We start from the raw sequence: 16,154 nt of genomic DNA on the forward strand, positions 1-16,154 counted from the left end.
TCAATCTGCTACCCTGTCATGTTTAATTATTCATTATTGCCCAACAGGTTGGCATCATCTGATGCAAAATATCCAATACCAGTATCCTGCTTTGCGGTAATATTAAAGTTAGGTGCATGAATAGGGTTTGCACGACGGATCCGAAATGTATGGGAATATCCGCGGATCCGGTTCCAGATCCGGATAATTTCATACATTTCAGATCCGGATTGCAAACCCTATGCATGAAGATATAATTTTAACATCGCAAAACAGGAAATTGACAGCTTGAAACGAATCCCTATCCTGTAGAAGCCATCAAATTATTTGTAAATAAAATAGGAAATTAATTAACTGTTTTTCCAGGAAAACATACACCGTAGATACCTGTTTGTTTATGGTTATATTAGTTATATGTAATTCATTTTATTAAGTTCTATAGGACTTAAGCTTCAATTAAACAAATGTATAACGAATCTCACTCACCCGTTTTAGATGTTTTCACTTGTGCCGGACTTTCTCAGAAAACTCTCTCGTTTTGAGTCCCTTTATAATAAAGAGAAATAGCCGAAATAGTGCTAGGTAGATAACATTTCCACAAGTAATATTATCAAGTATAAGAAAGTTTAATTTTATTTACAAACTAAATAGAAATGTTAATGTCACATAATGGTGTCACATGGCAATGTGCATGGATAATGACAAACTCTCAAAAACGTAGTGATTATATGCTCTTTGCTCTCAAGTAATAGTGTTTCAAATATTAATTGCAAACCTCTTTCAAAAAGTACAATCGATTTAGGTATTATTCGATACTAATAAATGGTTTGAATCACTCTGAGTTTGAATCTATGTTTTGGACCCGGCATGGCTCAGAACGGGTTTTAGTTTCTTACATCTACTATGTATTTCATAAAAGTTATTTTATTGATTAAAATTAAACTAAGATGCATTAAAAAAAAAACTATGGTTTTGAAGTGTCAAAACTTTAAGTGACAGCTGTCTCAGTACCCTATCACATCAGTATGAAAATAATAAATAAATAAGCAAAAGAATAAGACATAAACCTACAACTACATGAATATCTGAAATCCACAAATCTTGAAATCTACAAGGTATTTTTTTATACAAATAAATACCAAACACCCAACCTTTTAATCCCTAGCATCCGTTGTCTGAAACTTCTTACTTTATAACTTAGGTACGTCTTAAGTTAAGACTCTTAAGAAATAATTTATTTCTCATCTTTTCAGATATTTCCAGGAATGGAGCCGTCACCGACAGACGCCGACATCTTACTATCAAGATTATTATGAATTGAAACAGCGAACCCTCGCTGTTATGTCTCCTCTTAAGGTTTAGTTTGTGAGTACCTTACTTTACTGAGCATTACTTAAGCTTTCGTATTCCCGTCGTAAATTTTATGTTGAATCAATAACTTTTTAATAGTAATTTAAAGTACAATCTGTGTCCTAGGAGGACAGGGACACATATGGGTCGATAGAGTCAAAAAGATCCCAGAGGTTTTCAACTCCTCAACAACAACAACTCCTTGAAACAATCAAGTCCAAAGGGTTTTTCGTTTTAGGTTAGGACTCGTCTCTGTCATTAAAACTTGCCATTGTATTACCATTTTATTCTAATATGTTTCTAATGACGGACGTGAGGCGAATGTTAATTTCAATAAAATGATACTAGGTCAGTCTTTTCCTTGTTTCCAACTCAACTTGATGATTGACAGATATGAATATGAATGTTTAAAATAGAGATAGGCGTTCTTTGATGCTTTCATGGTTTTTATGTCCGATACGCCTTTTATATACAGGAAGCCTATCGACTCCGGTATAATATAATATAACGCCATATATTTTCTTTACATGTAAATTGCCGCAAAAGGCATGCTTCTGATAGCTACTTATAGATAGACAATGCAACCTCCTTAGTCCTCACTAGGCTACCTGTAGCTATATAGAACGACTCGAGCCGGGAGAAATCATTTATTGGGTGAATCAAAATGTTTTCCTTACTCCTTACCAAGACTAGTCTCCGGTCTCCGGGGTCACTCTTAAAAGCCTGGTTTCATGGGATTTAAAATAAGCAAACATTCATTTTTACTTAGCATTCCTATTAGTAGAACACAGTATAACATTGTATTCTAACAAACTATGCTAGGTACTATTGTCGCCTGGCTGACGGGACAAAATAACAAGAATAGATCAACTGACCCACGCTATTACTTAATAATTTTATTATTCACCTTTCAAAGGTCAACACATCACAATGGACACCCTGCACGTGGGCCACGGGCACAGCCTCGGCTCCAGCAGGAGCCAGTCGCCATCTTGTACGGAGCTGGCGCAGCCTGCCACCGACTCCATCAGGTCCCGCGTGCAGTCGCCCTCCACCGCGCTCCACAGCGTGAGTACAGACTGCACACATGTTGAGCACAGGCTCCAGCAGCCAGTCGCCATCTTTTACGGAGCTGGCGCAGCTTGCCACCGACGCCATCAGGTCCCGCGTGTAGTCGCCCTCCACCGCGCTCCACAGCGTGAGTACAGACTCCACACATGTGGAGCCTGTGCTCCAGCAGCCAATCGCCATCTTTTACGAAGCTGGCGCAGCTTGCCACCGACTCCATCAGGTCCCGCTTGCAGTAGCCCTCCACCGCGCTCCCCAGCGTGAGTACAGACTCCACACATGTTGAGCACAGGCTCCAGCAGCCAATCGCCATCTTTTACGGAGCTGGCGCAGCTTGCCACCCACGCCATCAGGTCCTGCGTGCAGTCGCTCTCCGCGGCGCTCCACAGCGTGAGTACAGACTCTCCACACACGTGGAGTACAGGCTCCAGCAGCCAGTCGCCATCTTGTACGGAGCTGGCGCAGCTTGCCACCGACGCCATCAGGTCCCGCGTGTAGTCGCCCTCCACCGCGCTCCACAGCGTGAGTACAGACTCCACACATGTTGAGCACAGGCTCCAGCAGCCAATCGCCATCTTTTACGAAGCTGGCGCAGCTTGCCACCGACTCCATCAGGTCCCGCTTGCAGTAGCCCACCGCCGCGCTCCACAGCGTGAGTACAGACTCCACACACGTTGAGCACAGGCTCCACCAGCCAGTCGCCATCTTGTACGGAGCTGGCGCAGCTTGCCACCGACGCCATCAGGTCCTGCGTGCACCGTGCAGTCGCCCTCGACCGCGCTCCGCAGCGTGAGTACAGACTCCACACACGTGGAGTACAGGCTCCAGCAGTCAGTATCTTACTAGCCGAAGACCTCATGGCCCTTCCACGAGGCGTTCAATCCACAGACCATGCAGGCAGTCAAATGTGGATGTAAAGAACTACTACTAAGGTCGCCTCCAGAATCTCGCGAACTAAATTTGACATGAGATGGACAGATAAAATGATACCAGGAATAGCAAAATAGTCACGAGTATGTGTCGATAAAATGATATCGATAATTTCGATAAGTAAGATATTGCACTTAGGTACTATACCCTTGTGACAATTGTTTAGGAGTCACAAACGATTTCAATTTATATGAATGTGACGAGAAAAGTGGTTGATTCGATTGTAAGATATATTGTGTATATGTATATTGTGAGTTATATAATATCCAATATCCTTGTCTCAATTACTATAAAATTGCACAATTTTCGAAATACCAAATAAAATTTGTAAAATAACTGAACAAAATTACTTAAAGTTACAATTGAACTGACCGCGCAACAGTAGCGCCCTTAGCGGTGAAATCTTGCGATATTCTCTAATTCAAACTTTTTTGAAAATATCGATATGAACAGCACTGGCCAAACTGTGGTATCATTTGTGCACATTGACCTAGCTGTCAATTTAGTTCGCGAGTTTCTGGAGGCAACTGTAGGTACTAAATTACCCGGGATACCTACTCAACCTTTCTCAAGTCCTTATAAATTATAGATTTTTAACTCCTTAGGGCCACTTGCACCATCCCACTAACCCCGGGTTCACCGGTTAAACCTGGAGTTACCATGGTTACCAGTACGATTTGACACTGGGTTAACGGTTTAACCGGTTAACTTCGGTTTAGTAGGATGGTGCAAGTGGCGCTTAGTGAAGTGAAAAACATTGCTCCTTTAATATTTGTACTTTTTAAAAATGACAAGGTATATAGACAAGTATAGATAGTTAATTGCCATTGGCAGCAGTTGCAGTTGGCTTTAATGTTAATTTGGTTTACTTATATTCAATTGTTTGACATGTTTTTCTTTGTACACGACGATCCTTATTGGGAGACACAATTCATCTTATTATTTTGAATTTTTAATTTATAATGTAATTTTTGACGATCATGATGAGAAGATAAACATAATTTTGACGAATGTAGCAAATTTATAGTGTAATAAAATCTTGAAATAAAGAAATCTAATCAAATCGAATCATACTTATTTTTGAATTCCTTGATGAATGTTGAGGTATAAGAAACACTATAAGTGAACATTTTGAAGAACTAACATTCCCGGTAACTTCAAAATGTATACCAAATGTGAAATTAAGTATTTTTCTCTATATCTGTTTCATACTTTGTAGAGTCCGATAATCAAATGAACTATATATAGACCATTTTATTACAAAATTAAAGTAAATCACGAGTACACAATCCCGTAGATAAGGCTATCTGTCCATCACACACATAAATCCGGTCATTATCCGCAAGGCCGCCTGTTTCACTTAAACCAGTTTTTTTTTGCCTGCTGATGAGTATGTGATACATTTCGCATTAATAGAGCGAGACGATACATGGTGATTTATTTATTGAGGTTGTTATTAGCTCTGGGATGTTATTTGAAAAGGTTGATATACTTTTTTTCTAAGAATTTCTAAGTTTTTTTACCCCTCCCCCCCACCTTGTCACACTTAGTCACATTTGGCAAACCCCTCCCCCTGGTGTGACGTCACATTTTTTCAACGAAATCGGCAAATGTTTATTTAATATTTTATCAAAAGAAATATTAGTAATTTTATAAGCCAAATTTAATTTGGACAATAAATTAAACGAATAAAAACGATTATCGTTCCAAAAACTTGTTTTTAATTTTTTTTTGTTACTGTAGAAGTTAAAGTGACGTCACAAAGAGTATGAGCCACGCTAACAGAGGGCCTACCGCGAACCACGATCGACGCGTTGCCTCTCTGTTGCACTTGTAAATTCGTACGTAAGTGTGACAGGGAGCCAACACGTCCAACGTGGTTCGCGGTACGCCCTCTGGCGCGGACGCGTGCGACGGATTTTAGCTACCTACCTTCAATGGGACCCGAGTGCGTGCGCCCGCTCCGTGCACCCGCGCCAGCTAACGGACGCTCTAAAGGCTCGGCCACGACATTGAGCGACTTGCGACGGCGGCAGCGATAACCATAGGTTGGAGCGAGACAGCGATCGGACCTTTCGTTCCCACCTATGGTATGGTATGGTATATATAATGTCGTGGCCGAGCCGAAAGCGGATGAGTTATAAGTATAAGATTCAAGAGTGTCGCGTACTTTAGTCAAATAACTTCCAAAACCTAAAACCAAAGCTACGTACTTGTTTAGCATATTTACACTAGGATAAGTACATAAAAATCCGTCAGCTTAAATATTATTTTCATTACTTAACTATATGGTAATTGAAGCTTGTTTGTAAAGCGAGCAGGGACGTCCAAAATCCTCGTGGCGCCGACATCTCACGAACATCCGATATTGCATATTGAATTCGCCAGAAAAGCTTTTCGCCATGTTTGCTGCTGAAATAAGCCTGGAGAGCTTTAGCGTACACATATCAAATTTATATTAAGACGTCAAAGAAAAACGCTATAACTGCTTTAAGTTATTTTATCAACTATGGCGATTACAAGTTTTGCATTAAAGGAAACCCGTGTCAAAAAAAGGTAGCGTGTTCGAATCTCGGTCGAGGTGGTGAATATTTACATTGCTCCTTTAGTTTTTAGTAAGGGGTCATAACTGAATGTCTTAAATTTTAGGATTTAGTTATTTTAACATTTTCAAGATTTTTTTATTGGGCGTAAGATGGACTGCCCGATTCGAACTCTAATGACTAGATATGTCAGTGTCAAATGTCACGTTATTTCAAACAAAAACTTAACTTTTGACACTGGTACATCTAATCCATATCGTTTCTAGGTCTATTGACTGACGTATCTTAAAGTCCGAATCGGGCCGGTAGCCCGTCGTAATAATGACAGTTTCTGTTTATTTTAATTGCCATTAGACTACCACGTGGAGGTACTAATGTCACGTGAAAACCCTACGACCATCATATCCGTAATTTATGTTAATATTAAAATTTTCATTTAAATATTAGAAATATATTTTTCACATGGCGAGGCACGGTAATTTAAACTGGGAGTATATTCGTGTTCGCACCAATTACGAATTGCTCAATAAACCTGATTAATCCAAGAAAACATGAGAAATATCAGCATAACATCCGTTACCGCGTTCGTTTGATCTTTGTTCAAATTTCCGACAAATCCTTGCTTTACCGTGAAATCGCCTTCACCTAATACTAGCTCAATCTCATGATTATTCGCTTCGTTTGATACTATATTTATTACTATGGTTTTGAACGCGAATTATATTTCAGTATGGCTCAAATGCTTTACAATATTATTTCTAAGTAATAGTTCAAAATGTTGCAATGGTATAAAATATGAAAGGTCAGGTGCACAAAAAGTTCAACAAATTTTATTGTATGGGAAAATCTTCATAGTTCACTGCTGATTGCCGCTGATCAGTCTGTTTATAGTGGTAGTGCAATTTGCCCTAAGTCGCATAGCCAATAAACTCAGCGTTTATCGAGCATGATAACAGTAAACGTCCCTTTTTGTCATGACACGCTAGTAAGAGACGCTTGCTATATCATGCTATATCAAACGCGATAAAAACGATCATATTACGCCCGCTGGTGTACAAAGCGCATCACGGGAAGGTATGATGAGTTCAGACCATTGAGATATTATGACCTTAAGACGAAACGGGAGCTGAGCTAAAAGTCAATTTTGAGATTTCAAGCTGAATATACCCGTCGCTCTGACGGGGCGTGAGAGACTGTATTTGTGTGTGTAATGCACGCACACAGATGCGTACGCTTGCACCCGCGCGCGCCTCATTGCCGACAATTTGCAATGTTATTTTTCGTGCGTTACTGCCACGAGGCGTTCACTTATTACTTACTGTGTTGCGATTGAATTTTTTGACCCGGCTTACGTTTACGGAACTCGATAATCTTTCTACTACTGTGACTTGGCTTTGTTTACTTGACTTTGCTGATCAGCTTATTGTTTTGGACTCCGTGAGTTGTGGTTACCTATTGGACCGCACGCAATTCATCTACCTTTATTCAAGTAATTAAGCGTAATTAGCCGAAACCTTTATAAGAGTGTAATTCATAAGAAGTACATAAGATATAATTTATGTACTGGTTTGCTGTTAGCTTTTAATTGTATCACTTTACATATATGTTACTCAAATAACTAACACGGTTACACTGTTGTAAGAACATTATTTTTCAGGTAGGCCTTATTATACCTACTATAGGCCTTATTACCTCCTAGTACCTTAGTAGTAGTAGTACTACTACGGAAATTGATTCAAAGACTCAAGACTGACTTAAGTGGCAGTAGGGTGTAGGGTTTTTTCTAGGCTTAATGAGTTCGCTGAAGCTTATTTTTTATACTTAGCGCACAGAACCACTAGTTTAACAGTATCAGCTCTAACCACATGTCACCATTTTGTCCTTTACGTAACAAACTCAGGGGCCCAGAATATCCGATGTACCTATCAAATCAAGGTTCTGTACCAAATAAGGCCCGGTTATTATAGTTCGTTATTTTTTAGCATTAGAAAGAAGGTAAACAATCATGACGTGTCTTTTTATTAATAATTATTGAAAAACGCTTTCAAAAATTAGTTTATATTACTTATGAAAGCAAAAGAATATAAAAAAGTATATGATTAATACATACATACATACATACATACATACATACAATCACGCCTATTTCCCGGAGGGGTAGGCAGAGACCACGGATTTCCACTTGCTACGATCCTGACATACCACTTTCGCTTCCTTCACATTCATAACATTCCTCATACACGCTCGCCGGTTTAGGGTGCTCTTGCTCATTAATATGATTAATATGATTTATAATTCTAACATATTTGCTATGACTTATTTTTCAATGGTAATTTTTAATAAGACATGTCAAAATCTGTTACCTTAATGCAAAAAAAACGAACTTTAAGCGTGCTAACTTTCAAAATTTCATTTTTTATAAGATAGTATAAGTAGATGGGCAAAAATTTTGCGTCCATGTACACCAGTGAGTAAGTGATTGAGATACCTAAACATTTAACTTTATAATGTAAAATGATATAATTTACTAACCTACTCGTTTAATTTCAGGTAGGTTGAATAAGGAACCAAGTAACCATGGGGAGGAGCAGTATTTACTAACATTTTCTTTTTGGGTCTTCAGAGTGTATCGTTTCCTTTTTTTTGCACATATTACACTTAAATATATATTCTCTGTGTAAACCCTTACGTCTTTCAATGACAAAGGCAAGATCAGCAAATGTACAATTTGTATGATCGTGCCTGATATTTGAGATCACAGAAAATAAATATTTTAAATCCACTATTCTGCGACCTTCTAAAATTTTGTTTTATCATGATTCATGATCAAAAAGCTCAGATTCAATAGTCATATCAAACGTCGATTATGCAGTTGATGATGAGCTTGCATTTTCTACCATTGGTGCTGCAAATGCATCAACCGGTGGCGATAAACTTTGCCCTCTTGTAAAACAAATTACTATTGTGATTGTGTCCAGCAAAAGGCCAAAATTCGGTTTACTTTCCTGTTTAAAATATTACTAATTTATTCATATTTCAGATTAGGTACATAGGTAACTGTCTGAATGTTACAATGCCAGCTGGCAAATTCTATCACATTTGTTTGTTTGGTAGTCATGGTAACATTCACTTACATTGATATCCTTATTAAGATCTGTATCTTATTATCCAGACCTTAAAATATTGCCACCGTTGCCCTTTAAAAAAATACTGTTTAAATAATTGGCTACTCAAACAATGCTTCTATAGTATAAATAATGACTACACAAAAATGGGTAGTATTGTATATAATGCACGAAATAAGGCCCGATTCTTAAGCGGGTTTAAATTTTGAGGCCATGTCTGCTAATACTATAGACAAAATATCAAGTTTAACAAACACAAAAAAAAAACATTGATGGGCCTTATTTTATAATTTAGGCCTTACTTTGTAATTTAAAGTAGAGTTAGGCCAAGAAAAATCTATAGCGATTTTGATAGAACACGCAGTGCAAGTATTATTTCAAACGTCGCTTCTATGAAATTATGACATATAAATAACACTTGCACTGCGTGTGCTATCAAAATTGCTGTAGACTTTTCTTGGTCTGACTCTAAAATATTCTTTATTACACCACAAACATAAAAACAAATTAAAAAAAAACCGGCGAAGTGCAAGTCGGACTCGCACACGAAGGGTTCCAAGGGTTTTATAAAAACGGTCACCCATCCAAGTACTGACCCCGGCCGACGTTGCTTAACTTCGGTCAAAAATCACGTTTGTTGTATGGGAGGCCCCACTAAAATTTTTATTTTATCCTGTTTTTAGTATTTGTTGTTATAGCGGCAACAGAAATAAATCATCTGTGAAAATTTCAACTGTCTAGCTATCACGGTTCGTGAGATACAGCCTGGTGACAGACGGACGGACGGACAGCGGAATCTTAGTAATAGGGTCCCGTGTTTTACCCTTTGGGTACGGAACCCTAAAACCGATTTACAATGTAGATAAAGGTAGCAACAGGCGGTCTTATCGCTGTTAGTTCTTATTCTTCGTTTGTTTAGCATTAGAGTGAAGGTGACGTGTCTTTTTTAAGCATGCAATCGTATAATTATTTAGCTTTTTTTGTAATAGTTATGTACTTAGTGGTTAATATTAGTATTTACTATTTTTTTTTCAATAATGCTTAAAAACGAAGTATAGACATGACAACCAAATATTAACATGACAACCAAATATTAACGCCATTGTAGGGCAGGATATACAGAACATGAATCATTAGTACTGTCACGCTCCGTGATTGTTGAGCCATTTAGGGTTCTAGCTAAATTGGACATTCCATAGAGCACGAGTAAGTATGGAACAACCAATTCAGCTAGGACCCTAAATTGCTCGACAATTACGAAGCGTGCCTGTAGGTACCTAAAAATTTTGTTAACCCATTTTAACCATGCAATAAAATATTTTTGATTTTGATTTCTAATTTGAAATATTAGAATCAAAAAGTTCATAATAGATTGTATATCATAACTACAAAAATGTGTTCCCTACTCTCAACCCAAAACCCCTTGTATCTTAGGATCTAGATATTTTCACACAAGACGGTTTATCGATAACTTCTTACATCACTAGATTATCGACATTAAATGTCGACTATTGCCCATCACTTTTCTGGCTGTGTACGTATTTAGAAACTTGACTCCGCCCCTAAAATTAGTGCGATAGGGACAACTGCAGCTGAGGCGAAAAATCCTGCGTAAAAATGACAAAAATCGAGGTTTCGTAGTCCTCTTTTTCCTCCCCCAAAACTTAACCAATCGTAACCAAATTTGGAAATCTAAATGATTATGAAATTATCTGTGTCGGACCGTTTTGCTTTTTTGGCTAATTGATATCAGTTTTGAATACCACGCCTCTCATTGCGGCATAGTCTATTAGGCCATTTTGGCCGTTTTTGAAGGGCTCTAGCGCCTTAAAAAACAAAAATATCAAAAAAAGCAAAACGGTCCGACACAGATATTGACAATATTAATCTGTGTTGAAAAAATCATTGCTCTAGCTTCAAAAACCACGGAGGAAAACGAGGACTACGTTTGTATGGAGGAATGACCACTCCTGTTGGCTCTTAAACTTAACTAACAATTGAATGTTATTAGAAAGGTATGAGGCTCGGCGGTCTTCCGGATCACCATATGATATTATATCTCTAGTTTAGTCCTTCGTCTTTAACACTTGCTCTTAATTACCTTCAAATTATATATGTATATATTTAATAATTAATAGAATCACGCGTTACTTTGCGTAAATCCATATTAATCAAAACAAAAGTATTACTTTGCTAATCCGGAAATAAATAATTACTAAAATAATTATTTATTTATTTAATTAAGGCCCTCCTTAACCTGCAGGTGGTCAAAACAAAGTGATTTAGGTGCGTCATTAGTTAATGAGCAGATAGAGTTCTATCTGCTCATAGCCATTATCTATATTATGTTATAATAACAATAACATAATCAATCAAGATGCTAGTTAGATCTTTATCTATCTCCATTTAAAGTTGTTTTGATTCAATAATCCTCAGTTTGGTCTTTCCATATTTACGTTCACAACGTCTGCTAATACTTAAAAGAGCCGTGAAAAAGTGTTTAAAAAGTACACAAGCAAACTGCCTATCAAATTTAGTGCAAAAAAAGAGTGATAAACAATTTTTAATGCCACTAAAAGTGCCGTAAAAACATGACGTGCGAATCAGAGAGTGCTCTGCTTCTTCGATTCGACGATTGGCATGATAGATGTGTAGAGTTTTTAGTGAAAATAGTCTTGTTCGTGGTGGGTAATCTGTTCTTGTGTATGTTACGAATGATGCTTCCTCGGACATAGGGAAATAAGGTAAATGTTTATTTTTAGAGGTATTAGTCGTTTAGGTTTCCTGTTGCAGATAGTAGCATTAACTACAGTTTGAGTACAGGCGCATTGTGTTGTTAATTATATTGGATAACAGTTCTAAATCTGGTGAAAGTGCTTGCCAAATAATGAAATCATTCACAATGAGATATTCGAAATTTGTAAGTGTTCTTTAAAAAGTTGTAGCGTTCCGTAATGTTCGCGAAGTTACACATTATTTTTGTTTTGCAATGTCTAAATTAATATCACAGGCCTCTCTTCATTTCCTAAGATTTGTTTACTTCTATAAAATAATTAAAATAAAATAAAAGTGATTTTAGATATATGCTAGTGGAAATTGTAACAACAAAACCGATTTGCAAGACCGAAGTGATCCCATAAGTGTTCCGTGAACAAAGTCTTGTACAGTCAGCTGCAGAGAAAAGGTACCACCCCTCCATACCAACTTCTATGTAGTGGTGGTACCTTTTCTCTGCAGCTGACTGTACGAAACACTAAAAATCTAAAAATTTTACTAGGTACTATACCAATAAAGCTATCAGATTTCCCCTTATAAGCAAATCAATCGATTGAAACCGAAAAAATCTCAAAAAGAACACCTCAAAGTAAAAACCATTAAGGGTGTCCCCATCCCGTATAATATCGCACAAAAACGCTCCACACAAAAGGTCTTAAATACCGTACATATTCTATTAAGATATGTCGTTTTATATAAAAATTATACAAACATAAAGATGCGGGATTGAACAATGACTACAATAGAGACATTAGGGGATAAGGGTGTAAAGTTTCTTGTGTGGGAACGCGGTAGGCAATCGTGTAAATGGGATGATTTCTATTTTTAGGGTTCCGTACCCAAAGGGTAAAAACGGGACCCTATTACTAACTCTCCTCTGTCCGTCTGTCTGTCACAAGGCTGTATCTCATGAACCGTAATAGACAGTTGAAATTTTCACTGATGATGCATTTTCTGTTGCCGCTAGAACAACAAATACTAAAAACTGAATAAAATAAATATGTATTTAAGTGGGGCTCCCATAAAACAAACGTGATTTTATTGCCGTTTTTTGCGTAATGGTACGGAACCCTTCGTGCGCGAGTCCGACTCGCACTTAGCCGGTTTTTTGTCTAATTGCGATAAAATTTGGTGGATAGATAATAGATAAACATCCTTATTCTGTACAATATAAATAAGCGCAATTTCTAAATGACTACAACATGTGGTATGTATTTCAACGGAAAAATTATAAACCTTTTTTTTTCGGGACCAGTTGTGATTATTTTATTTATTTAGAAATTTAATTCAGGCAACAAGGCCCATATTACAAATACCTTACAGACTAACATACATATGTATTTTATAAACTTAAAACTACACACTATTTAGTCGACAAAACGGCGTGGCTCCGTTGCATCGGCTGCTCTTGTGTCGGATTCGGCAGTTTGCCCCGGAACCTCCGAAACACGACACCTTTCGGCCAGAAGTCGACGTACTCGATTGTTCCCTGCAGCGGTCGCGGCACGCGCACCACAAAAGAGTTGAAGTGCACGTAGTGGCGCGATCGAAGCTGGAATACCCTCAGCGTGTAGCCGGTCTTCTGGTGTACATACTCCACCACTTCAGCAGCCGTGGCGGTGTAATGCAGGCGCGATACGTACAGCGCCTTACTCGGTGTAGCAATCCGCAAGCCAGAATTAGCCGGTTCGGCGGTACCACACTGAGTCTTACGAGGCGCGGATTATGTAATAATTCCGCCCAGAATGCTTCCATGTTAGGTACATACACGGGTGATCTCGATGAGGCAAGCAACAATAACTTGTTTTTTGCTCATTACTAGGAATCTCTAGATTTAGATTTTTAGATTTATTTATTCATATAACAATAAACATTGTGTTTGAAATTCTATTATAAATAACTTAACCTAATTAAATATTTACATTAAATTATTAAAATTAGATCTTACATAATAATCCATGCTCTCATTATTTTAATTAATTACATACATTTCATCGTCAACTTATTCATTATCATTATTATCAACATATAATTAGAATCTAGAGATTGGAAATAAATAGAAATATCTAGAGTCTAGATATCTCTATCTATTCCCTTTCATCCTGTACAAAGCCAATTCCAGTAAATGTCACGATAAACATACGACGTGTTAGTGTCTCAAAGGGTTAAGTAGTGTTTTTGTGTACATGTCAGTTCGCGTTGAAATAGGTGCACTGCGAGTTTGGCGTCGCTGTCACTGAAAAGTGCCTTTTTTCTCACAATGGACCGGCGAAAAAATTTATGTTTGTAGTTTAATCGAAAAAACTACAAACATCTGGCCGGCACCCGATAGTTTAGTACGCGTAAGTATTAAACTAATCGAAGAAACTACAGGATACAGTCCTTTTTTGCTGGCTTTTTTTCAAAGTAACTATTCAAGGCCAAATGGAGAGAAAGCGGGGAGGCTTTTGCCCAGCAGTGAGACACTACCTATAAATTTGAGTGTTCACGTAGCATTGGTACGGTGACAGCTGTTATCTCAATACATTTTTGCGTTTTCAGGTTATAAATTGTACTGAGGTGACAGCTGTCACCGTACCCAAGCTATGTGAAAAATACTATAAAATAGAATAAAAAAACTTGAACCGCCGTAAAAGTATCTTTATATACATATTTTGCGGCTAGTGATGTTGAATAAATAGTGGCGGTAGAGAGAGGCATGCTTCAAGGCGTTAAGTCCGCCATTTGTACAATTTTTGTTTAAATTTCTCCAATGAAGTTTAAATAAAGAAATAATAATCGAACATACATATATCATTCAATTTGCACGAAATGTTGCTACATGTCGAATAAATGTGTCATACTCGATATACTCGTGAATGAGTTTTTTGCCGCCTAGCTACTGGCCCACTTGGCAGCATCCCCTGTTTTTGTGCCTACTGTAGGTATACATTACGTAACTGATACGGATACAGTTTACGTAACTAATGGTAACTACTTTTACTATCAGGAAATATAATTTCAGTTGTTCACGTCATAAAATGCCATTCATATTGTTGTCGTGATTATCCCTTTGACATTAGAATTTTTGCTATGACAAGTCCGGCTCTTGAATTTTTAGACATTTAATCAGTGATTAATCATTATACCGTATGTAGGCGACGGACCTATACCAACCTCCGTGCTGCGCGCGTGCTGGCCGGTAAGGATGCCGCGGCCAGCGCGCGTCTTTTGTTTTTGTATAATATTTTTTCTTCTCTGAGTTTTCTTTGCGAAAGTAAGCAACGAATATTTTGGTTTTCAACATTAATTGTATTTAAATGTGTAAATTGCTTCTAGTTTGTATATATTCTGTGTAACTTTATGTGCTGTGTAAATACTGTGTAAAAATAAACTGTACATACAAACTTTTACGCGTATTTTTCGTCATCGGCGGCCCGACTGCCTACAAAAGTGGTCAACTTCGAACCGGATCTAAATGTTTAAGACACCACCAGCCGCAGTGATGAAAACGCGTAGTGCTGCGCGAAAAGAGCTGCAAGTACCATTATTACACAGTACATTTAACATGGAAGGTAACAAACAACCGTCGCTGCGTAGCAAAAGTAAGTCTCTTTCTATGTCATCCTCTATTGAGACCAGACGCAAGCGGCTTGAACTAGAGGCAGAGAAACAAAAAGCCGCTATTCAGTTGCAGCTCATCGAGAAACAATTACAGGCGGACTTAGCCGAGCTAGATGAAGAGAACAATAGTAGGCAACAGTCATATGCGGGCTCTATTAGCGATGTCAAGGACTGGCTCGACACACACGAACCACCGCAGCAGGAACTACATGAGGAGCAGCAAGACCACACTAATGGTAATAACTCGGTCGAGCTGCGCCAACCGGCGTTTGTCGCCCATACTCCTGCCGGTAATAAGTCGTCCGCGAGCACACATGCACATGACAACGTCGCCGCCGCCTCTATAAGTAACATAGAGAAACAGAATGACCGCCAGTCGGCGGTAGTCACTGCTGACAGTGTCGCGATACTAGCGAGCGCTATCAAAGACTTAGCCGTTGCCTCTGCCAATAATAAACCGAATGCTAGCCTACTTAGCAGAATTAGCACTTCGCGAGACCTACCTGTGTTCTCCGGAGACCCGATGGAGTGGCTACAGTTTAAACAGGCGTACATGCAGTCAACAGAGGTGTGCGGTTTCAGCCCGGCTGAGAACATGTGGAGGCTAAGGAAGTGTCTACGTGATGCTGCAAAAGATGCTGTGTCAGCTCTTTTAATAAGTGCTTCCTCGCCCGACAAGGTCATCGCGACATTGGAACTACAATTTGGTAATGCTGACACTATTTTATTCAAATTGATGAACGATATAAAGAAACTTCGCCCAGTATCGCCCGAGTATCAT

General features: G+C 38.3%; 1 protein-coding gene across 1 annotated transcript in view; it reads left to right on the top strand.

The window, feature by feature from the left end:
- The window catches only part of LOC134801522 (transmembrane and coiled-coil domains protein 2), a 97,486-nt gene that overhangs the window by 47,923 nt on the left and 33,409 nt on the right, over positions 1 to 16,154 (top strand). The window contains exons 2-3 of the mRNA XM_063774134.1: positions 1,233 to 1,344; positions 2,246 to 2,397. Of these exons, the coding sequence (XP_063630204.1) occupies positions 2,260 to 2,397 (138 nt within the window). The 5' untranslated portion in view covers positions 1,233 to 1,344; positions 2,246 to 2,259. The remainder of the gene's footprint in view (positions 1 to 1,232; positions 1,345 to 2,245; positions 2,398 to 16,154) is intronic.

This window comes from Cydia splendana, chromosome 22 (genome assembly GCF_910591565.1).
Source record: "Cydia splendana chromosome 22, ilCydSple1.2, whole genome shotgun sequence".
Classification (NCBI taxonomy): Eukaryota; Metazoa; Arthropoda; class Insecta; order Lepidoptera; family Tortricidae; genus Cydia; species Cydia splendana.